Below are 17,119 nucleotides of genomic sequence, written 5' to 3'. Positions count from 1 at the left end.
GAGATACATTAATCCAGCTGTATTTTAAATGAGTAATGTAACCACACCGACGGGGATTGGTGAAGAGAGGATGGAAAATCTAATCCCAGTGATTTATCGACACATCAAATGTGTTTGACTGTATACTCTCAGTTGTGGTGGGGGATGGGACTGCAAAAAAAATCTTGAGGCCAGGCGCGGTGGCTCATGCCTGTAATCTTAGCACTTTGAGAGGCCGAGGCGAGATCACCTGAGGTCAGGAGTTCGAGACCAGCCTGACCAATGTGGTGAAACCCCATCTCTACTAAAAATACAAAAATTAGCTGGGGGTGGTAGCACACGTCTGAAATCCCAGCTACTCAAGAGGCTGAGGCAGGAGAATCGCTTGAACCTGGGAGGCAGAGGTTGCAGTGAGCCGAGATCGCGTCACTGCACTCCAGTCTGGGTGACAGAGTGAGAATCCATCTCAAAAAAAAAAAATCTTGAACCTTACTATCTAAGCTTGGTTTTTGTAATGATGATATGGGTAGAGCAATTCTGAAACTCTTTTAGATGTATTATTGGTTGGGTGAAGTGAGTAACTAAATGTGTTGGTGGTGTTGGAAGCCAGAATTTCTTACTGTGGAAGTGAGATGCAAATATGAAATACAGGAAGGCAAGGAAGAACCCAGTGGCAATGAATTGGAATTGGAGGTATTGGTTTGGACTTACACGGGTTTTTAAAATATGGATACGTATGTGGGTATGGACATAGTAACTGTTTGTGTAAATGTATATACACAAGCAAACATTCCCCGGCTTTCTTCTGAAAGAGTCTAGAAGCACTTGACACTCTCATAGCAGTGAGCACACATAGCTTGATTTTTTTTTTACACATTCCTTTTTTTACACATTTACTTTTAGTAACCATGCTTTCCTCAGAAAAATTACTGATTTCAAGGTTGAGGCAAGGAAGGTACATCCTGGAACATCCTGGATTGCTCGACAGTAAGGAAGTGCTTTAAAAAAAGATGGGGGCATTTCATAGAGAGCTAACTTGAAAGGACTCACATTGGCCAAATCTGGGACAATTTTGAGTTCTAAATATTTAAGGACAGGAATGATTATAAACTGTTGGAAAAAAATAGGAATTCTTGGAACCATATTGATAATTAATGGATAAACAAAGAACTAGGGGAAAGGGGACGTCATTTCCTACAGAACAAAGATGAGTAGTAAATGTAGAGGGTATGCTGGAGTTGGAAGTCTTCATTTTGCAACCATGTTCATAGTAAGGATTGGTTCAGCAAGAATCATGAATATTAAGTCTAGGTGGAAATTTGAAGAGCATCATATTGCATGATTTTTAAGTGTTTCTCTATAGAATGCTTCTGTATTGCAAGGAAAGTGGAGAAATAGGACAGTATCTCCAAATTAACGTCACCAATAAGGAGTAAATGGCGATCGTACACATTGGGCTGTGATACTCTGACGGACCCAACACCACTTACATGCTATTTGGTTCAGGAATGTAAAATCTTAGTCTAATTGTGAGGGAACATTAGATGAACCCAAAATGAGGAACATTCTATTTTTAAAAGATTTTGAAAAAAGAAAAATTTGCACAAGTTTGGGGGCATATTAAAGACACAGGAGCCAACTGAAAGAGTTCCCAACTGGCCAAGACTGGAACAATTTGAACAACAAAATAAAATAATTTTGGATTGTAACTAAGAGTACAAAATAAATATCCTTGAGTTCATACTGGTATAAATAATTGATTGGATATATAAATTAATGGGATAGAAGAGACAAATCTCCTGTGCAAAATTCTAAATGTATATAGATACTCCACCCTCAAGGAGGTGAAGCTAATTCCCACTCCGTAAGTGTGTGCTGCACATAGTGTGTTCGTCCCAGAGAGTACAGTGCACAGAGAGGGGAGAGGAGTGATGTTACAGTGCAGCAGCCCAATTGACACTGTCTCAGCCAGGTGGTGAAGGTTAACATCCACAAGCTAAGCCATACTGGTGGTATGTACTCTTGACATGATGTGATGACAGTGGCACTTTACCTCTCTGCTCTTCCTCCCAGAAATACATAACCCAGCTTAATCATGAGAAAAACATCAGATAAACCATAATTGAGGAAGTTTTTATGAAATACTTGACCAGAATTCAAAACTGTCAAGGTCAGTAAAAACAATGAAAGTCTGAGAACTGTCACAGCCAAGAGGAGCCTAGAAACATGACAGCTAAACATCATGTGGTATCTTGAAGGGGATCCTGGAACAGGAAAATGACATTAGATAAAAACTAAGGAAACCGCATACATACATACATGCTGACAGCATTATTCATGACAGCCAAAAAATGGAACAAACCCAAATGTCTGTCAGTGATGAATGGATAAGGCAAATATGGTCTGTCTATGCAATGGAGTATTATTCAGCCATAAAAAGGAATGAAGCACTGATATGTGTTACAACATGGATGAATCTTGAAAATATTATGCTCAGTGAAAGCAGCCAGAAAACAATGGGCCACGTGTTGCGTCGTTCCATTTATGTGAAAGGTCCAGAATAGGCAAGTCCATAGAGACAGTAAGTTAGATTAGTAGTTGGCAGCAGTGGAGATTGGGATTGGGAGAAATCAGGAGTGGCTGCTTTGGGGTACTGGGTTTCTTTTGGGGGAGATGAAAGAAAATGTTCTGGAATTAGGTGATGGTAACATAACTTTGCAAATATGCTAAAAACCACTGAAGTTATCCATTTTAAAGTGGTGAATTTTATGGTATGTGTTATAACTCAATTTTTAGAAACTAAGGAAATCTGAATACAGTATGGAATTTCAGTTAGCCAAAAAGTAGGGAGGAAGAGGAAACTATACTCAAAATGCCAATGTTATAAAAGACAGAGTGAAAAGCTCTTCCAGATTAGTTGAGATTAAAGGGCTATGATAACTAAAGGCAATGGATGATCCTTACCAAGACTTGTAGTGGTTGAGGGAAAGGGTCATAAAAAACACATTACTCAGCCAGGCACGGTGGCTCATGCCTGTAATCTCAGCACTTTGGGAGGTTGAGGTAGGTGGATAATTTGAGGCTAGGAATTCGAGACCAGCCTGGCCAACATGGTGAAACTCCGTCTTTACTAAAAATACAAAAATTAGCCAGGCAGTAGTGGCCATGTGCCTGTAGTCCTAGCTACTCAGGAGGCTGAGGCAAGAGAATAGCTTGAGCCCGGGAGGCGGAGGTGGTGGGGGAGCCAAGATCGCACCACTGCACTCCAGTCTGGGCAACAGAGAAAGACCCTGTCTCAAAACAAAACAAAAAAAAGACACATATGGGTCAGTTGACAAAACTGCAATGAAGATAGTAGGTTAGATTACAATTATTTTTATCAGTGTTAAATTTATTGTATATAATTAGAATCATTTGCATTTTGATTATATAATAAAATATTTTTAATTTTAGGAAATACAAATATTTTGGGATAAGGGACATGAGTATACGACTTATTCTGAAATTATTCGAAAAAAGTTTATGTCTATAGTGTGTACACATACGAGAGCAGAGAAAGATGCAAGGGATCCAGAACAGAGGAGGGAGACAGTTCATATGTGAATCCAGGTAAAGGGGAATCACGTATTTCGTGTTATTCCTGCAAATTTGTTTTTCTGTGAATCAGGGGAAAACAAAATTCAGAAAGGTGGGTGTTAGCAAGGATGTACAACAGAGGGAACTCATTACTCTAGATAATGTAAATCTGTTGAAACACTTTGTAGGATAATTATCTTGTACATTTCCTAGTTCAATTTTTAGGTATATATCCTAAAGTAATTGCTGTGCATGTGCCATTTGCACCAGGAAATATGTGCAATAATGTAACAGGAGCATCATTTGTAATAGCCAAAAACTGAGGAGCTATCCACTATTAGTGTAGGAACATTTTAATACAGCAGTGAAAATAAGTAAACTATAGCATATTGGAATGGTATACAAATATCAAAATACTGAATTAAAAAAAGTCACTGAGGGGTATAAACAGAAACATTCGATTAATATAAAGGTTAAAACTAGACAAAAGTAAACAATTTATTATTTAAGGCTACATATGTGAAAAAAAAACATAAAGAAAAGCAAAAGAATGATTTGTAGTTAATTCTGGGGAGGGAGGGTACACAGGAGGACTTGGAAAAGCCTGGTAACATTCTGTTTCCTAAGCTGGTGTTTTCTTTAAACTATTTCTAATACTCTGGTATGTATATTTCTTAAAAAAAAGTTTCAAATCAGACAAAACTCTCTAAGCCAAAAAAGTCCACCACAAGTCATTAAAGCAAATAATAAAACAGTATGTAAGTTATTAATTTTTGTTAAGAAATTACATATGCATCTACATTTTTGTGTTTAAATGGACATACAAGTAGTTTGAGAGGATAAACACGAAAATGTGGTTTTGGGGAAGTAGGATTTCAGGAAAATTTCTGCATCACCTGTATTTGTTTTTAATTTTGAAATCCATGAGCATTTATCAGTCAGACTCACATTATGAGATTATACTTCTTAAAATTTTGTTTATTGATGTAAAAGAATTGTACATATTTATAGGGTTATACTTCTTTTATCTTTACTACTGTTGAATAAGGAACCTAAAGGTAGGGTCTGTGTTTTGTACATACTTCTCTGTATTCTTATAATAAGAATTGGAAAAAAAATAAACCAAAACAACTAAAACCAAAAAATGTGTGGGAAGTCACTAACAATGTTTAGAAATATTAAGTGAGAAAAGCAGGTTAAAAGGCAGTATTTTACATATTTAATATTAGTGCCCTTAGTATGTGTATTCTGTGTCTTACAATGAAAATGCTCCACTGTCAATGATTGTTTTCTCTTGGTATTGTAATCAATCGGTAGTTTTTATTTTCTTTGTATTTTCCTTATTTGCGTGTATTACATAAGCGGAAAAAAATAGAATATTTATAATTATTAAGCTTGAAGTTCTTAGGTGCTTTCAGTAACATTATCCTCACCTTTGGGGTCGTGGCTGCCTACCTGGAGTGCTGTCTTGTTAAGGATTAAGACGAGTGGCTGAGGATTGGCACTTCTGTAAGTGGCTGCTTCATCCTTTGACACCTGCGCTGATCATTTGTGTGCGCTGCGCCTCCTTCAGGTGCTGCACTATCTGGCAATCCAGAAACCTGCAGACCTTGCTCGGCACCTGTTACCTTGTGTGATTCATGCAGCTGTACTCAAGGTAAAGGAAGAAGGTAAATGTCATATTTAACTAGTCATTAGTCATTTCCAAAGTGAAAGTATATTTTGCTTAATTTATTTAATGCTGGTTTTAATCTTTTCTAAAATAGAAAGTCTGGAAAACATTTCTTCAGTTAAGAAGATCATAAAGCAGATAATATCCCATTCCAGTAAAGTTTTGCACTTTCCCAATCCAGAAGACAAGAAATTGGAAGTAAGTTTGATGTAGTGTCAGAATCTTGCCAAGTGTTCTCCTCAGTTGGCAAAAATAATTTTTAAGATGCGTTTTCAAAGGGCTTTGCTTTTTTGCCATCTCCCAACGTATGCCTCTTCCTTTTCCACCGCCAGGAAATCATTCACCAGATTACTAATGTGGAAGCTCTCATTGCCAGAGCTCGGTCACTAAAAGCCAAGTTTGGAACTGAGAAATGTGAACAGGAGGAGGAAAAGGAAGATCTTGAAAGGTAATTGCTATTTGGCTAATTCAGTTTGGTCTGCAGTAGGAAAAGCCACCACTCTCTTAAGAAAAATTGTAATAGGATGTTAAGACTCTTTTGTGGTACTCATATATTATTTGAAACAAGCATTGTCTAGAGACAGAAATAATCATCATAGCATTTGACCTCTCCTGTATTTCTGGGTCTCTACCAGGTGTTTCCATTCTTCCCACTTTTAGAAACAGTCTCCCAGAGCCTCCTTTTCTAGGGATTCCTTGGTTTGCTCTTGGAGATGTGGTGTCTGGAATTTCTTATGGAGAAGCCATTAACTGTGTTGCTCACCCTGCCCCAAAACTTTGTTTTCAGCTGTTACTATTCCTTGACCACAGGGTGCAGGTGCTGAAACCATTTCTGCTTACTGTTCCTAGTTGTTTATTTTAAACAAGATTTGTGAGAGCAAAGGTACACATCCTATGTGCCTTGCAATTATGTTTTGAAAGATTGACCAGATGGCTTTTCTCAGATGAAGCAAATGATTGGAGCATTCTCTTTATGAGACTCAGCACCATTACCAATGGAGCTTAGATCAGCGTGAGGCCCTGTTCATTTTTTGCCCGTGTTATTTGGAAGGACAATATTGTTTTAATGTGTGATAAAGTGTTTACAAATTAGCTTGTTCAGTGGCTTAAATTTGTCATCATTTAAAAATTTTCATTAGCCTTTCCATAATAAATGGCATTATTGATGCTAAATAATTAATATTGTATGGCAAGGCATTTGCTGTCTTTTAACAAGTTCATGTTTGAATTTTATGTCTTTTGTTAGGTGAAGTTTTCTCCCAGACTGCTTTGCTCTTGAAAATGTCTTCCTTTTAAATGAGAAGAATAAGCTGTAATCAAGGGACTTGTTTTTAAAATAGTAGAGTATGAATTAGTGAGCAGGTGGTGCAGGCTCGGTGGCTTTGTGCCTTCAACTCTGTTAGTTCCACCATACGTTATCTGTGACATACTTGGAAGTTCAGTGTTTCCAGAGACTTTGCCCAACACAAGTATTTTAAGCATATGTGCACGTGTGCGTGCACACACACTCACAAACCCCTTAAAAAAAACAAAAACAAATATGGATCATTGCTTTTATTGGATAAATATAACTTGGTTTATATTATACAAATTTTTTTCATCTTGTATTAACTGTAGCATTTTCTAAGCTTCTAGTCTGAAAAAAATAGACTGAATATTTTTTCTTACACCTTGACAGAGATAGGCTTTAAACATTTTTTATGAGCACAGGTGAAAAAGCAGGAAGATTGTCAGTTAAGTCGATAACATTTCCAAATGTCAATCTTATCTTGCTGTAAAATTTCACTCCAACCTTGTTGAGTTTAGCCAGTATCAGCTTGAGGATTTGTCCACAAAACTCCTGTGGAAGGATGGACACCCAGTGGCCTAGACAGCTCACTTTCCACCCTTTCGTTGCCTGTGTCTCTCTCCTAGGTTTGTGAGTTGCCTGCTGGAGCAGCCTGAAGTGTTAGTCACCGGTGCAGGAAGAGGACATGCTGGCAGGATCATTCACAAGCTGTTTGTGAATGCCCAGAGGGTATGTGAGAGTCATTATTGACTCCATCATGATCTCTCCAAACCTCTACTTGGGAAGAGGCTGTTTTAGTTCCCACACATGGCTGATCACACTCATGTTACCTGAGTGTAAGTCTGGGCATTTGGTTGGAACACTGAAGAAACAATGACTTCTGAGTCTTTGAAATCCATTTGATTTCCTACATGTTGAATTAAAATGATAAGTATATTCTAGGACCTAAATTTTAAAAATTAGAAGAGTCCAAAATCCATCGTTATAGAAGCTGGCAGGGACTCAGTTAGCAATGGCCAGTGCTGTGCTGTGGGAAAAAAATGTTTACTCATAGGTACTTTCAAATTAGAATGGAGTTCAGTTTTACCATCTGTAAACCCCATGTAGGGCAAAGTGGAGTCACAACTCAGCTTGAATTATAAATATAATTGTTCTTGTAATGGTGAGGAGATCTACCTTTGAGGTTTCCTAGAAAAGAAGAGGAAAACTTCAGATTTTTAGTGCTATGGAAACAGATTTCAGCACAGAAAGAAAGCCCAGTTTGAAAAATTATCGTAACCATTACCTCTAGTAGTGAAAGTAAAGATTTTAAAATTATATAGTATCTTGGTTACTGGCTAAGGGCTCTGGCATCCCACAGATAATTCTCAGTTCAGGGCTCATTAATATTAGGGATTCTGATAAAGGTGTTATGTGCACTAATTACACACTTCCCCTTATATGGCACTGTGATTACACTAGAATGACCCAGTTTTGAGAGTGTAATTTTCAGAAACAAATAAGAAAAATAATTTCTATGGGTCTACACGTGGAACAACAACTGGATAATCCCTGTAGAGTTGGTCTGGAGTACAACTAGTTAATATATTCAAATTCATAGCCAAATACATGGATAGGAATTCTTAGCAAGAGCTAAAATCTGAGTTTGTTTATGGGGCAGCTCCCTAAACTTCAGAATTTCAAATTAATAACCAAATATTTATTTCCTTATAAATTAGACTTCTAGCAAACAATAGATGCTTGCTTTGATTTATTTTTTCTCTCTGGCATGAAAACAAGAACCGAGTTTGGTTCCACATCTGATAATATCTATCCAGTTCACTCCCCAGAAGCTTACAAGCACATCTCCTTGTTAGCTACCGATATGAATGTTCCTCATATTGCACAAATTCTTTCCTCTTTGATCATTTTTAAAAAGTGACATGTTGGCCGGGTGCGGTGGCTCACGCCTGTAATCCCAGCACTTTGGGAGGCCGAGGTGGGAGGAGTTCAAGAACATCCTGGCCAACGTGGTGAAACCCTGTCTCTACTAAAAATACAAAAATTAGCTGGGTGTGGTGGCAAGCACCTGTAATCTCAGCTACTTGGGAGGCTGAGGCAGGAGAATCTCTTGAACCTGAGCGGCAGAGGTTACAGTGAGCTGAGATCATGCCACTGCACTCCGGCCTGGGCGATAAAACTCCGCCTCAAAAAAACAAAAAAGTTATGTGTTAAGAGGATTTAAAATGTGAAGTATTTATATTTTTAGTCCTGAGATTGTTACTTATTTTAGATAACTAAGCAAAATTATTTTCCCCCAAATAGAAATAACCTCCTTACCCCCTCTACTGACTGCAAGTAAAACTTTGACAGTATAGGAACTTTTTTATTTATTTGTTCATTTTTTAAAGAGAGGGTTTCACTCTGTGGTCCAGGCTGGAGTGCAGTGGCACGATCATAGCTCACTGCAGCCTTGAACTCCTAGGTTTAAGCAATCCTCTCGCTTCAACCTCCCAAAAAGCTGGAGCCACAGGCATGCACCACCATGCCCAGCTAATTTTTGTATTTTTTGTAGGGACGGGGTCTCACTTTGTTGCCCAGGCTGATCTAGAACTCCTGGTTTCAAGCAATCCTCCTTCCTTAACCTCCCAAAGGGCTGAGATTATAGGTGTGTGTGAGCCACCACACCTGGCCTAGAAAATGATAAGAAAATATTAATCACATAATCTCACTACCCATTGATGATTTAACATCTAGTATATACATATGTATATATAATTTTAAAAGTAGGGTTATATTATATAATTACTTCATTATTCTTGTTTTCCACTTAATATACTTAAGATATCTTTCAAAATCACTAAATACAGGAACATGGTATATCATCTTTCAGTAGCCTCATTGTATAGCTAACTCCCTTAATGGCTACTGAAATTGTACATCCATCTACATTATGTCATTTAAGAAAAAATTTTAAAGTTTTCAGACCTTGTAGTGAATGTTTTTAGGGAACTGGTAGACTGTGTAATACATATAACAAGCATCTGGTTGGTACATTTTTAAACTCAGTTCTTAAATATCTGGCTGAAGTAAACTGTTAGAATTTATTCATGTAACTTTTCATTAGCTGATACTTTATATCAATTTTACTAGTCAAGATATTAACACATTTTGTAAAAAAGTTGTGATGTAATTTCACTTGGTGTTTTTATAGCTTATAGTAATTCTATATATTTATAACTCTTCCTTAAAATTATAAATAGTAACAAGCCTTATCATGATTATAGGTATCTCTGGTATGTACATACATAGAGATAGAATTCAGCAAATAAATGACTGACTGGATTTCGCTTCAGACTTGCTAGATTGAATAACTCTTAGGCACCTATTCCTAAATTCACTGGAATATCTATTTTTCAAGCCATGAACACTTTTTATTTTTTTTTGCATCATAATTCTCAGTAAAAGAGCTAGGTTTTTGTTGGTCATTTCTTCCATTAAATGACATCATATGTCACCTGTTGAGCCATGGATGCATGAGTAGTAGTAGATGTCTGCTGTAGTTGACAGCTAGGTGTGCTGTGTTTGGTGTGACTTTGTCTTGAATATTCTTTTGATAGGATCATGTTCCATAATGTAGTGCATGCTGTCTTTGAAATAATCCTGAACTCCCTTGTCTAGCCCTATTTAAACCATCTTGCTTGTTTCCCTTTCATCACTGTTTCTTTTCTTACCCCTTCTCAAGCTGACTGAATCTTCTGATGAGGTAACAAAATAGCCTTGCCCCTCATAGTTCCTTGTTCCTTCCCATCCCTCTAATTTCATAAGGTCATTAACACTGACCACCTCTCTCACAGTCTGGATTTGGCTTACCTTTCTTGCTGATGTTTAGCACAACATGATTTCATGTTTCCATTGCCAGAACAATTTTTTTTCCAAATTGATGGTATTAAAAAAAAGTATAGTAATCAGAATTAAAATTGTAGGCTGTAAATGAATATGCATCCTATGTCATTTCAATGAAAAAATAGATGCCTTTAATATTGAGAACTTCTCTTTTGTGGTCATTGCTATATGGGCCTCTATCACTTCGGCATCACATTAGCTGCCCAGCAAGCAAGACCAATACCCCCACTTTTAATTTGGCAAGTGAACCTTAAAAAGAATCGATTAAAAAATTCTTACCCAGAGTCAAGATGAAAATCATCTTTTCACTCTGGAGAAAAACAGCTCCTTATTGGACTGAGGCTGTCAGACGTAGACTTGGGTCATTGCTGGAAGAAACATAGAAAGCAGCACAACTCCGAGGTCCTTTTTCATCAGATGTGTGAATATGGCCTTCTCTCTTCAGAGCAGATTGCCTGGCAGTCATTGTCCCTCCTGTCTGTCTCCAGCCCGGCTGCTCATGCAGTGTCTCAAGCTTCTCGCATTTGCTGTGTTATGTGGTTTTTGAGTAATCTTAACATGTAGCTGACTGCATTACTAACGTGGGACATTTTCATATCTTTATTTTGTTAATTCATCTGTCCTTCAAAAGCATCTGAGTTTAGCATTTGACCTGCTTTTGACTTTAGCATTTGATTCTTTTTCAGGCTGCAGCCATGACTCCACCAGAGGAGGAGTTGAAGAGAATGGGCTCCCAAGAGGAAAGAAGGCAGAACTCCGTGTCAGACTTCCCACCCCCTGCTGGCCGGGAATTCATTTTGCGCACCACTGTGCCACGCCCTGCTCCCTACTCCAAAGCTCTGCCTCAGCGGATGTACAGTGTTCTCACCAAAGAGGACTTTAGACTTGCAGGTGCCTTTTCATCAGATACCTCCTTCTTCTGATTCTTCTAGCATTACTCGTTGGTGGCTTCAGAGACAGTGCTGCCTCCTCCTGCGGGAGGGAAGGTACCAGGGAGAACCTGGGAGGTCCTGGAGAGGGCCCTGTCCATTTGGGTGATCAGGAATCAAACCAGCGTCGGGAAGACTTCCCAGCACCAAGCTTGAGCTGTGTCGTTTCGTGGAGGGGGCAGCAAGAATGGGCTTGAGCTGTTGAGAGATTTCTGCCCTAGAGATGGCCTTTGTATATGAGGGGGGAAACACAAACACATCAGACACTCTGTCTTCACCCTGGCGGGACGGTGTTCATTGCATTCTCTTCTGTGACTGGCCTCTAGGCTAGCGGCTGCATTCGTCGTCTGTGCAAACACTTCGTGGTTCTATATATCAGCAGCAAGTGTGCAAAATAAAGGACCTGTTAACTCAGATTTCTGGATATTTTGGTGGTAGCTTCTAGTCCCAGAATCTGTGTTTTTAAAATACTACATGACATTCTGTCTATTCAATCACCTGGTGGTCATCTTTCTTGTAATAATTAACTGTTGATGAGCATTTTGGATATTCTAGGAGAAAGCCTATAATTTCACATAGTTTCTCTTTTTCACATAACTGTAACCTAAATGTATTACTTCTGATAAAACTATATCAAATGTCACTGCAAATTAGTTTTATATCTGTCTTGTGAGATTTGTCTTATTTTCCTTTTGGTTGCCATGTAAGTTATGGCCCTGAAAATCGTCTCCCTCCCTTTCTCTTGCTGTACAACGTGCGTTCTCTTTTTGTGGTTGCTGGCTGGGTACTGTATTTAATGAAGTAGAGAATAGCACTTGCAAAAATACAGTCTTGGTACCTAGAGACTGTCATGCAGATAGTATAATTTGGTATATGTGCTAATGCATTGAGTAGAGGATTATTTTAACACACTGTTTTGCTTTTGTATTTTAGTTAAAATAATCGATGGGGATGTGTAGCCCCCCGTGTGAGGATGACATCACCACATTTCTAGTTTCACGGAGCTCAAGATGTCTTGTGTCTGTGTCGCTAGATGGCCTCTGCTTGGTAATCTTAAGTTATTTTTAGGCCTAAAATTCCCACTTAAATCCAAAGTAAAAATGGTTATACTGAAGCATAAACTTTGCCTGTGTAATTTTAAAGAGTTAATAGAGCTGTGCAAACCCTGTTATTTTTGTAAAAAAAAAATACATATCTATATATAACGTGTGTGTGACATATGCACACATCTCTGTGTATGTGAAGTAGGGGAGGCCCTGGGGAATGACCTCCCAGCTTTTATGATGCTTTTCTGTATGCTGCTGGACTTCATTCTTACTGGTCCACGCAGATGCAGGCGGCCTGAGGCCAGCGCTGTACCAATTAGAAGACGGTTCCTGAGGACAGAGTTTGTCTGTTTTCTAACAAAGAAAAATTCTACAAAGGAGAGGTTGGGCGTTACAAAGGCATTGTGAATCTAATAAAAGGAAAGTGTCACTTTCTGTGGCATTTTCTTTCATTTTCTCCCGCTGAGGCATTTCAGTCTCATTTCACGTAGTTTTGTGCTGTCTCAGCTCTAATGTTTGCAGCCTGCTGAGCCTAACAAGGCAGTGGTCTCAAGAACATTCTTTGTGCCTTTTTAAAGTACTCCATTTTATTTTTATGACAGTTATGTATTTACTTCACAGATATTTTTAAGTACCCACTTTGTGTCAGGTACAGTACAAGCAATGAAGATAAAACAGAAACCAAAACACACTCCCTTATAGGGAAAACTGGCACCACGATGCCACAAAATGTTGGGTATAGTCAACTCCGCCATGTGGATCGGAGGGCCTGCATTTATCCTACGATGTACGGAGTAATAAATGCAGCAGTGTCATAAAGTGTTGTAGGAGTTTCTTCACCCAGGCTTTGGGGATCAGGAAAATTACCCCAGAGGGTGTGATTTCAGGATTGAGACCAGAAGCTGAGTAGGCACTGGGGAAAGCATGGCGGGGGTGTATGGGAAATGGCGTGCAGAGAACCAGGCATTCCACCAGCCCTGCGTGCAATGAAATCATGATTTTCATTGTGAAGTGCTTTATTTCTCCACCTCTTCAATCTGGTCTCGGCCATGTCTTTCTTTGGTCAACAGACAGAGACTTGACAAGTCCTTGCACGTTGGGGCTTGCCCTCCCTTCTTGCCAGGAGCCTTGAAGCCACTGTGAAGAAGCCCACTCTAGGGTGAGAGTTGGGGCAAAAGGTAACTGACAGGAGGGGGCAGAAAGCGTATTACAAGCAGAGGAACGGAATGAGCAAAATCCCAGAAATAAGGGAAAATGTCTATTTGGGGGGCAGCCAACATTTCTATTTGGCTGAAGTGTGGTATCTAGAGTGGGAAGGGGCAAGAAATGAAGATGGTGAGGTGAACTAAGGCAAGACCAAGAAGTTCGGGGGAAGCTGCAGCTACAAGTTAGTTAGGGCTTTGCCTTTGGGGCGGTAGTGAGTCACTGAAGGGTTTTGTGCAGGGGAGTGACGTGGGTTTTAGAAAGGCCATACTCTGGCAGGAGAGGAGAGGCTAAGACAGTATACAGCTGTCCTAGATCTTGAGCTAAACTGTCTGCTCCTTAGAAGGAAGGTGGCAATTACAGCTGCAATGTGTTTTCTAATCCGCCTGTGTGCCTGAGACCGTGCTCCTCCATGCTTGTGAAATGGCCTCTCCGGGGCCCTCCTACCCTCATACATTCCTATACCACTGTAATAATTCAGATTTTTCTTCAAGTTGGGGTATTTTAAAACTCTAAGCATTTATGTTTATATTTCATTCATTAGTCCAGCAAATGTTTATTGAGTACGTGCTATGTGCCAGGTACTGTTCTAGGCGTCAGGGAGACAGCAGTAACTAGAACGTGGAAGACGTGGTGCTCAGGAAGCTCACAGTATGGGACACCAAGTGTCAACAGCTGGTCTAGGAAGGGAGTCTGCCTTCTAGGAGGTTTGATAAGGGAGGGCTTACGAGGCGGTGACACTTGGGCAGAGACTGAAGTGAGGAAGCAGTCCTGTATGTAGATGACTAGGAGAAGATTGCAGACAGGGACTAGCCAATGAAAAGCCCGAGGCAGGAGTGTGAAGCACAGAAGGAAGGCCAGTGTGGCTGAAGGGGAGTGAGGGGAAGAGGGGCAGGAAAGAAAGTTGCACACGTGCAAGGGCCAGATGTGTAAAGCCGTAGGAGTTGAGATTTGTTTTCTTGATTAAGAAGGGAAGCCATTGGAGAGTTTGAACCAGGGAATGTCATGATGTGACATTTAAAAATCTCTTTGGGGCTGGGCGCAGTGGCTCGTGCCTGTAATCCCAGCACTTTGAGAGGCCGAGGCGGGCGGATCACCTGAGGTCAGGAGTTCGAGACCAGCCTGGCCAACAAGGTGAAACCCCATCTCTACTAAAAGTTAAAAAAAAAAATTAGCTGGGCATGGTGGTGCATGCCTGTAGTCCCAGCTACTCTGGAGGCTAAGGCAGGAGAATCGCTTGAACCTGGGAGGTGGAGATTGCAGTGAGCTGAGATCACGCCATTGCACTCCAGCCTAGGCAACAGAGTGAGACTGTCTCAAAAAAAAAAAAAAAAAAAAAAAAATCCCTTTGGCCACTGTGTGGAAAATACATTGCAGAGGCTGGGGTGGAAGTAGTGAAACTAGTGAGAAGAGGGGAGGTGAGAGCACTCTGGACTGATGTGGTAGTCACGGAGGGTAAAAGGGATCAGATTTGATACAGATCTTGAAGGTAGAATGTGTAGAATTTACCAGTGGATTCAGTGAGGGTCTGAGAGTCAAGGATGACTTGAAAGTTTGGGACCTGAGTGAATGATGCTGTCATTTACTACAATGGAGAAGACAGGGAAGAGCAAGTTGTGGGGCTGCTGCGAGTGATGAATTTGAGCTTGGGACATGTTAATTTTGGGAGGTTTATTAGATGGCTGTGGTGGCCAGCCTCCTGCCTCCAACTCACACCCTGTGGAGTCCCCCAAACCCACACCCATTGTACCAGGGTTAGTCTCTGACCAACAGAACGTGGAGGAAGTGTTGGGATGTCACTCCCAAGGTTAGGCTATAGGAGCCATTGCAACTTCTATTTTGGTTCGTAAAGAGAGGCCCACATGGTGTGAAATGGAAGGTCCCTGCCAACAGCCATGTGAGAGCTTGGAAGTGGATCCTCCTGGCCTGCAGGTAACTGCAGCCTCAGGAGGGACCTTGGGCCTGGACCACCAGCTAAGCCACTCCCAGATGACTGACCCTCAGAAACTGTGTAAGATGTTTATTTTTAAACTGCTAAATTTGGGGGTAATTTATTATGCAGCAATAGATAACACCCAAGTGGTTGGCTATGTAAGTTTGGAGCTTAAGGAAAGGGTTAGGGCTTATAATACAATAAATTGGGAAACATCGATAGTACTTAAGCCATGGACAGTATGAGGTCACCCAAGCAGAAGAGGTCTGGGGATTGAGCCAGAAAGGAAGAGGACAAAGACCGGCAGAAAAGATGAAAAAGAAATAGTTACTGAGGCAGAAGGAAAACCAAACGTGTGATGTTTTAGAAGCTAAGAAAAAACATACTTCAAGAGGGCAGGAATTGATCAATTGTGTCAAATGCCACTGAGATGACAAGTAAGATGAGGACTAAGAGGCAACTGTTGTGTCTGTCTATGCAGAGGAGCAAATGCATTCAGACAGAGGCAAATACTTCTTACTGGGAAAGAATAGAGAAGGGGCTGCCTCGAGGGCAGTCTGGGAAGGTCAGTACCCCTTTGCTAGCAGGGTGGGTGCACTTAAAACTTCTGCCCCAAGCCAGGTGGGGTTTGGGTTTCTTGCACTGCTCCTTGCCAGGCATTGGTGGGCAGGATGTGGAAGGGGAGAAGGTCATGAAGCAGCTGCCAGTTTGCCTCAGTCCAACAGGTGGCCCTGTCTACTGCCCTGGCCCCTACTGCCAGCTCCTCTCTTCTGGGCACACTGTAACGAATAGGGGTGGATGGATGGATGGTTGGATGGATGGATGGTTGGATGGATGGATGGATGCCTCGATGCCTCTATGGCAAAAGAGGCCCCACTATTGTGTTGAACTCTTCTGGCCTCTAATTTACAGCCATCGGGCATCATGAGACTAAGTTTGAGAATATTAGCTCCCGGAAGCCCAAGGACTCTGCCGCTGGCATTTCTCTGGCTCTCAAAAGTGGAAGTTGGCTAGTTCTTGTAGCACAAACTCAAGCTACTTCATCTAAGCACAACTTCTCTGCCGACTCCTCCCCTGGCAACTTCCGATGCCTGACAGGTGGTCATGGATAGATCCCTCCAAAGTGAAAAGTCCCCCCTCTTGCAGGGAGCGTTCTTGGCCTTAGCTTAGCAGCCAGGGATGCAGCTGAACCAGAAGACCCCCAACTTCAGACCCCATCCAGAGAGGGTGGGGACATGGCCCAGCCCCTCAGGGTTGGGGCCCTGCCACCACCCCACCCACAAGCCCCGTGACAGGAACGCTGTGTGACCTGTACTCTGGAATGGCCCCTCCTCTTCAGCATGTGCCCCAAAATGGGATGGTGTCCCAGGAAGCAGTCTCCATCCCTCACTCATCCAGGAGTCTCCCAGCCTGCCTGTGTGCTGGGCCAGGGCCTTGCCTTAAACAGCCTCCTCTACAGACACCTTTGCTTCCATTAAACTTTGCTTCAGAAAGGTGGCCTTGGCTGTGGCCAGAGGCCAGTCTGACCTGGGTAATCAGTGATGGGACACCATCAAAGCTCCTCCAAAGCCCCCCAGCCACAGGACGATTTGAGTAAATAATGACTTG

The 17,119-nt window shown here is 41.0% G+C and overlaps 1 protein-coding gene across 2 annotated transcripts in view; it reads left to right on the top strand.

Annotated features, from left to right (window-relative positions):
• RAB3GAP1 (RAB3 GTPase activating protein catalytic subunit 1) overlaps positions 1–12,450 on the top strand; it is a 120,029-nt gene extending 107,579 nt beyond the window's left edge. Inside the window, exons 20-25 of one of the 2 annotated variants that reach the window (XM_032146028.2) lie at positions 5,129–5,225; positions 5,322–5,425; positions 5,560–5,675; positions 7,142–7,244; positions 10,240–10,260; positions 11,087–12,450. In XM_032146028.2, coding sequence (XP_032001919.1) covers positions 5,129–5,225; positions 5,322–5,425; positions 5,560–5,675; positions 7,142–7,244; positions 10,240–10,260; positions 11,087–11,323 — 678 coding nt within the window. In that variant the 3' untranslated portion in view covers positions 11,324–12,450. The remainder of the gene's footprint in view (positions 1–5,128; positions 5,226–5,321; positions 5,426–5,559; positions 5,676–7,141; positions 7,245–10,239; positions 10,261–11,086) is intronic. The other variant, XM_032146029.2, reaches the window with a different exon arrangement.
• The last annotated feature ends 4,669 nt before the right edge of the window (positions 12,451–17,119 follow it).

This window comes from Hylobates moloch, unplaced genomic scaffold, assembly GCF_009828535.3.
Source record: "Hylobates moloch isolate HMO894 unplaced genomic scaffold, HMol_V3 SCAFFOLD_24, whole genome shotgun sequence".
Taxonomy (NCBI): Eukaryota; Metazoa; Chordata; class Mammalia; order Primates; family Hylobatidae; genus Hylobates; species Hylobates moloch.
Note: the sequence above shows the minus strand (reverse complement) of the source record. Positions and strands in the feature narration are given on the sequence as shown.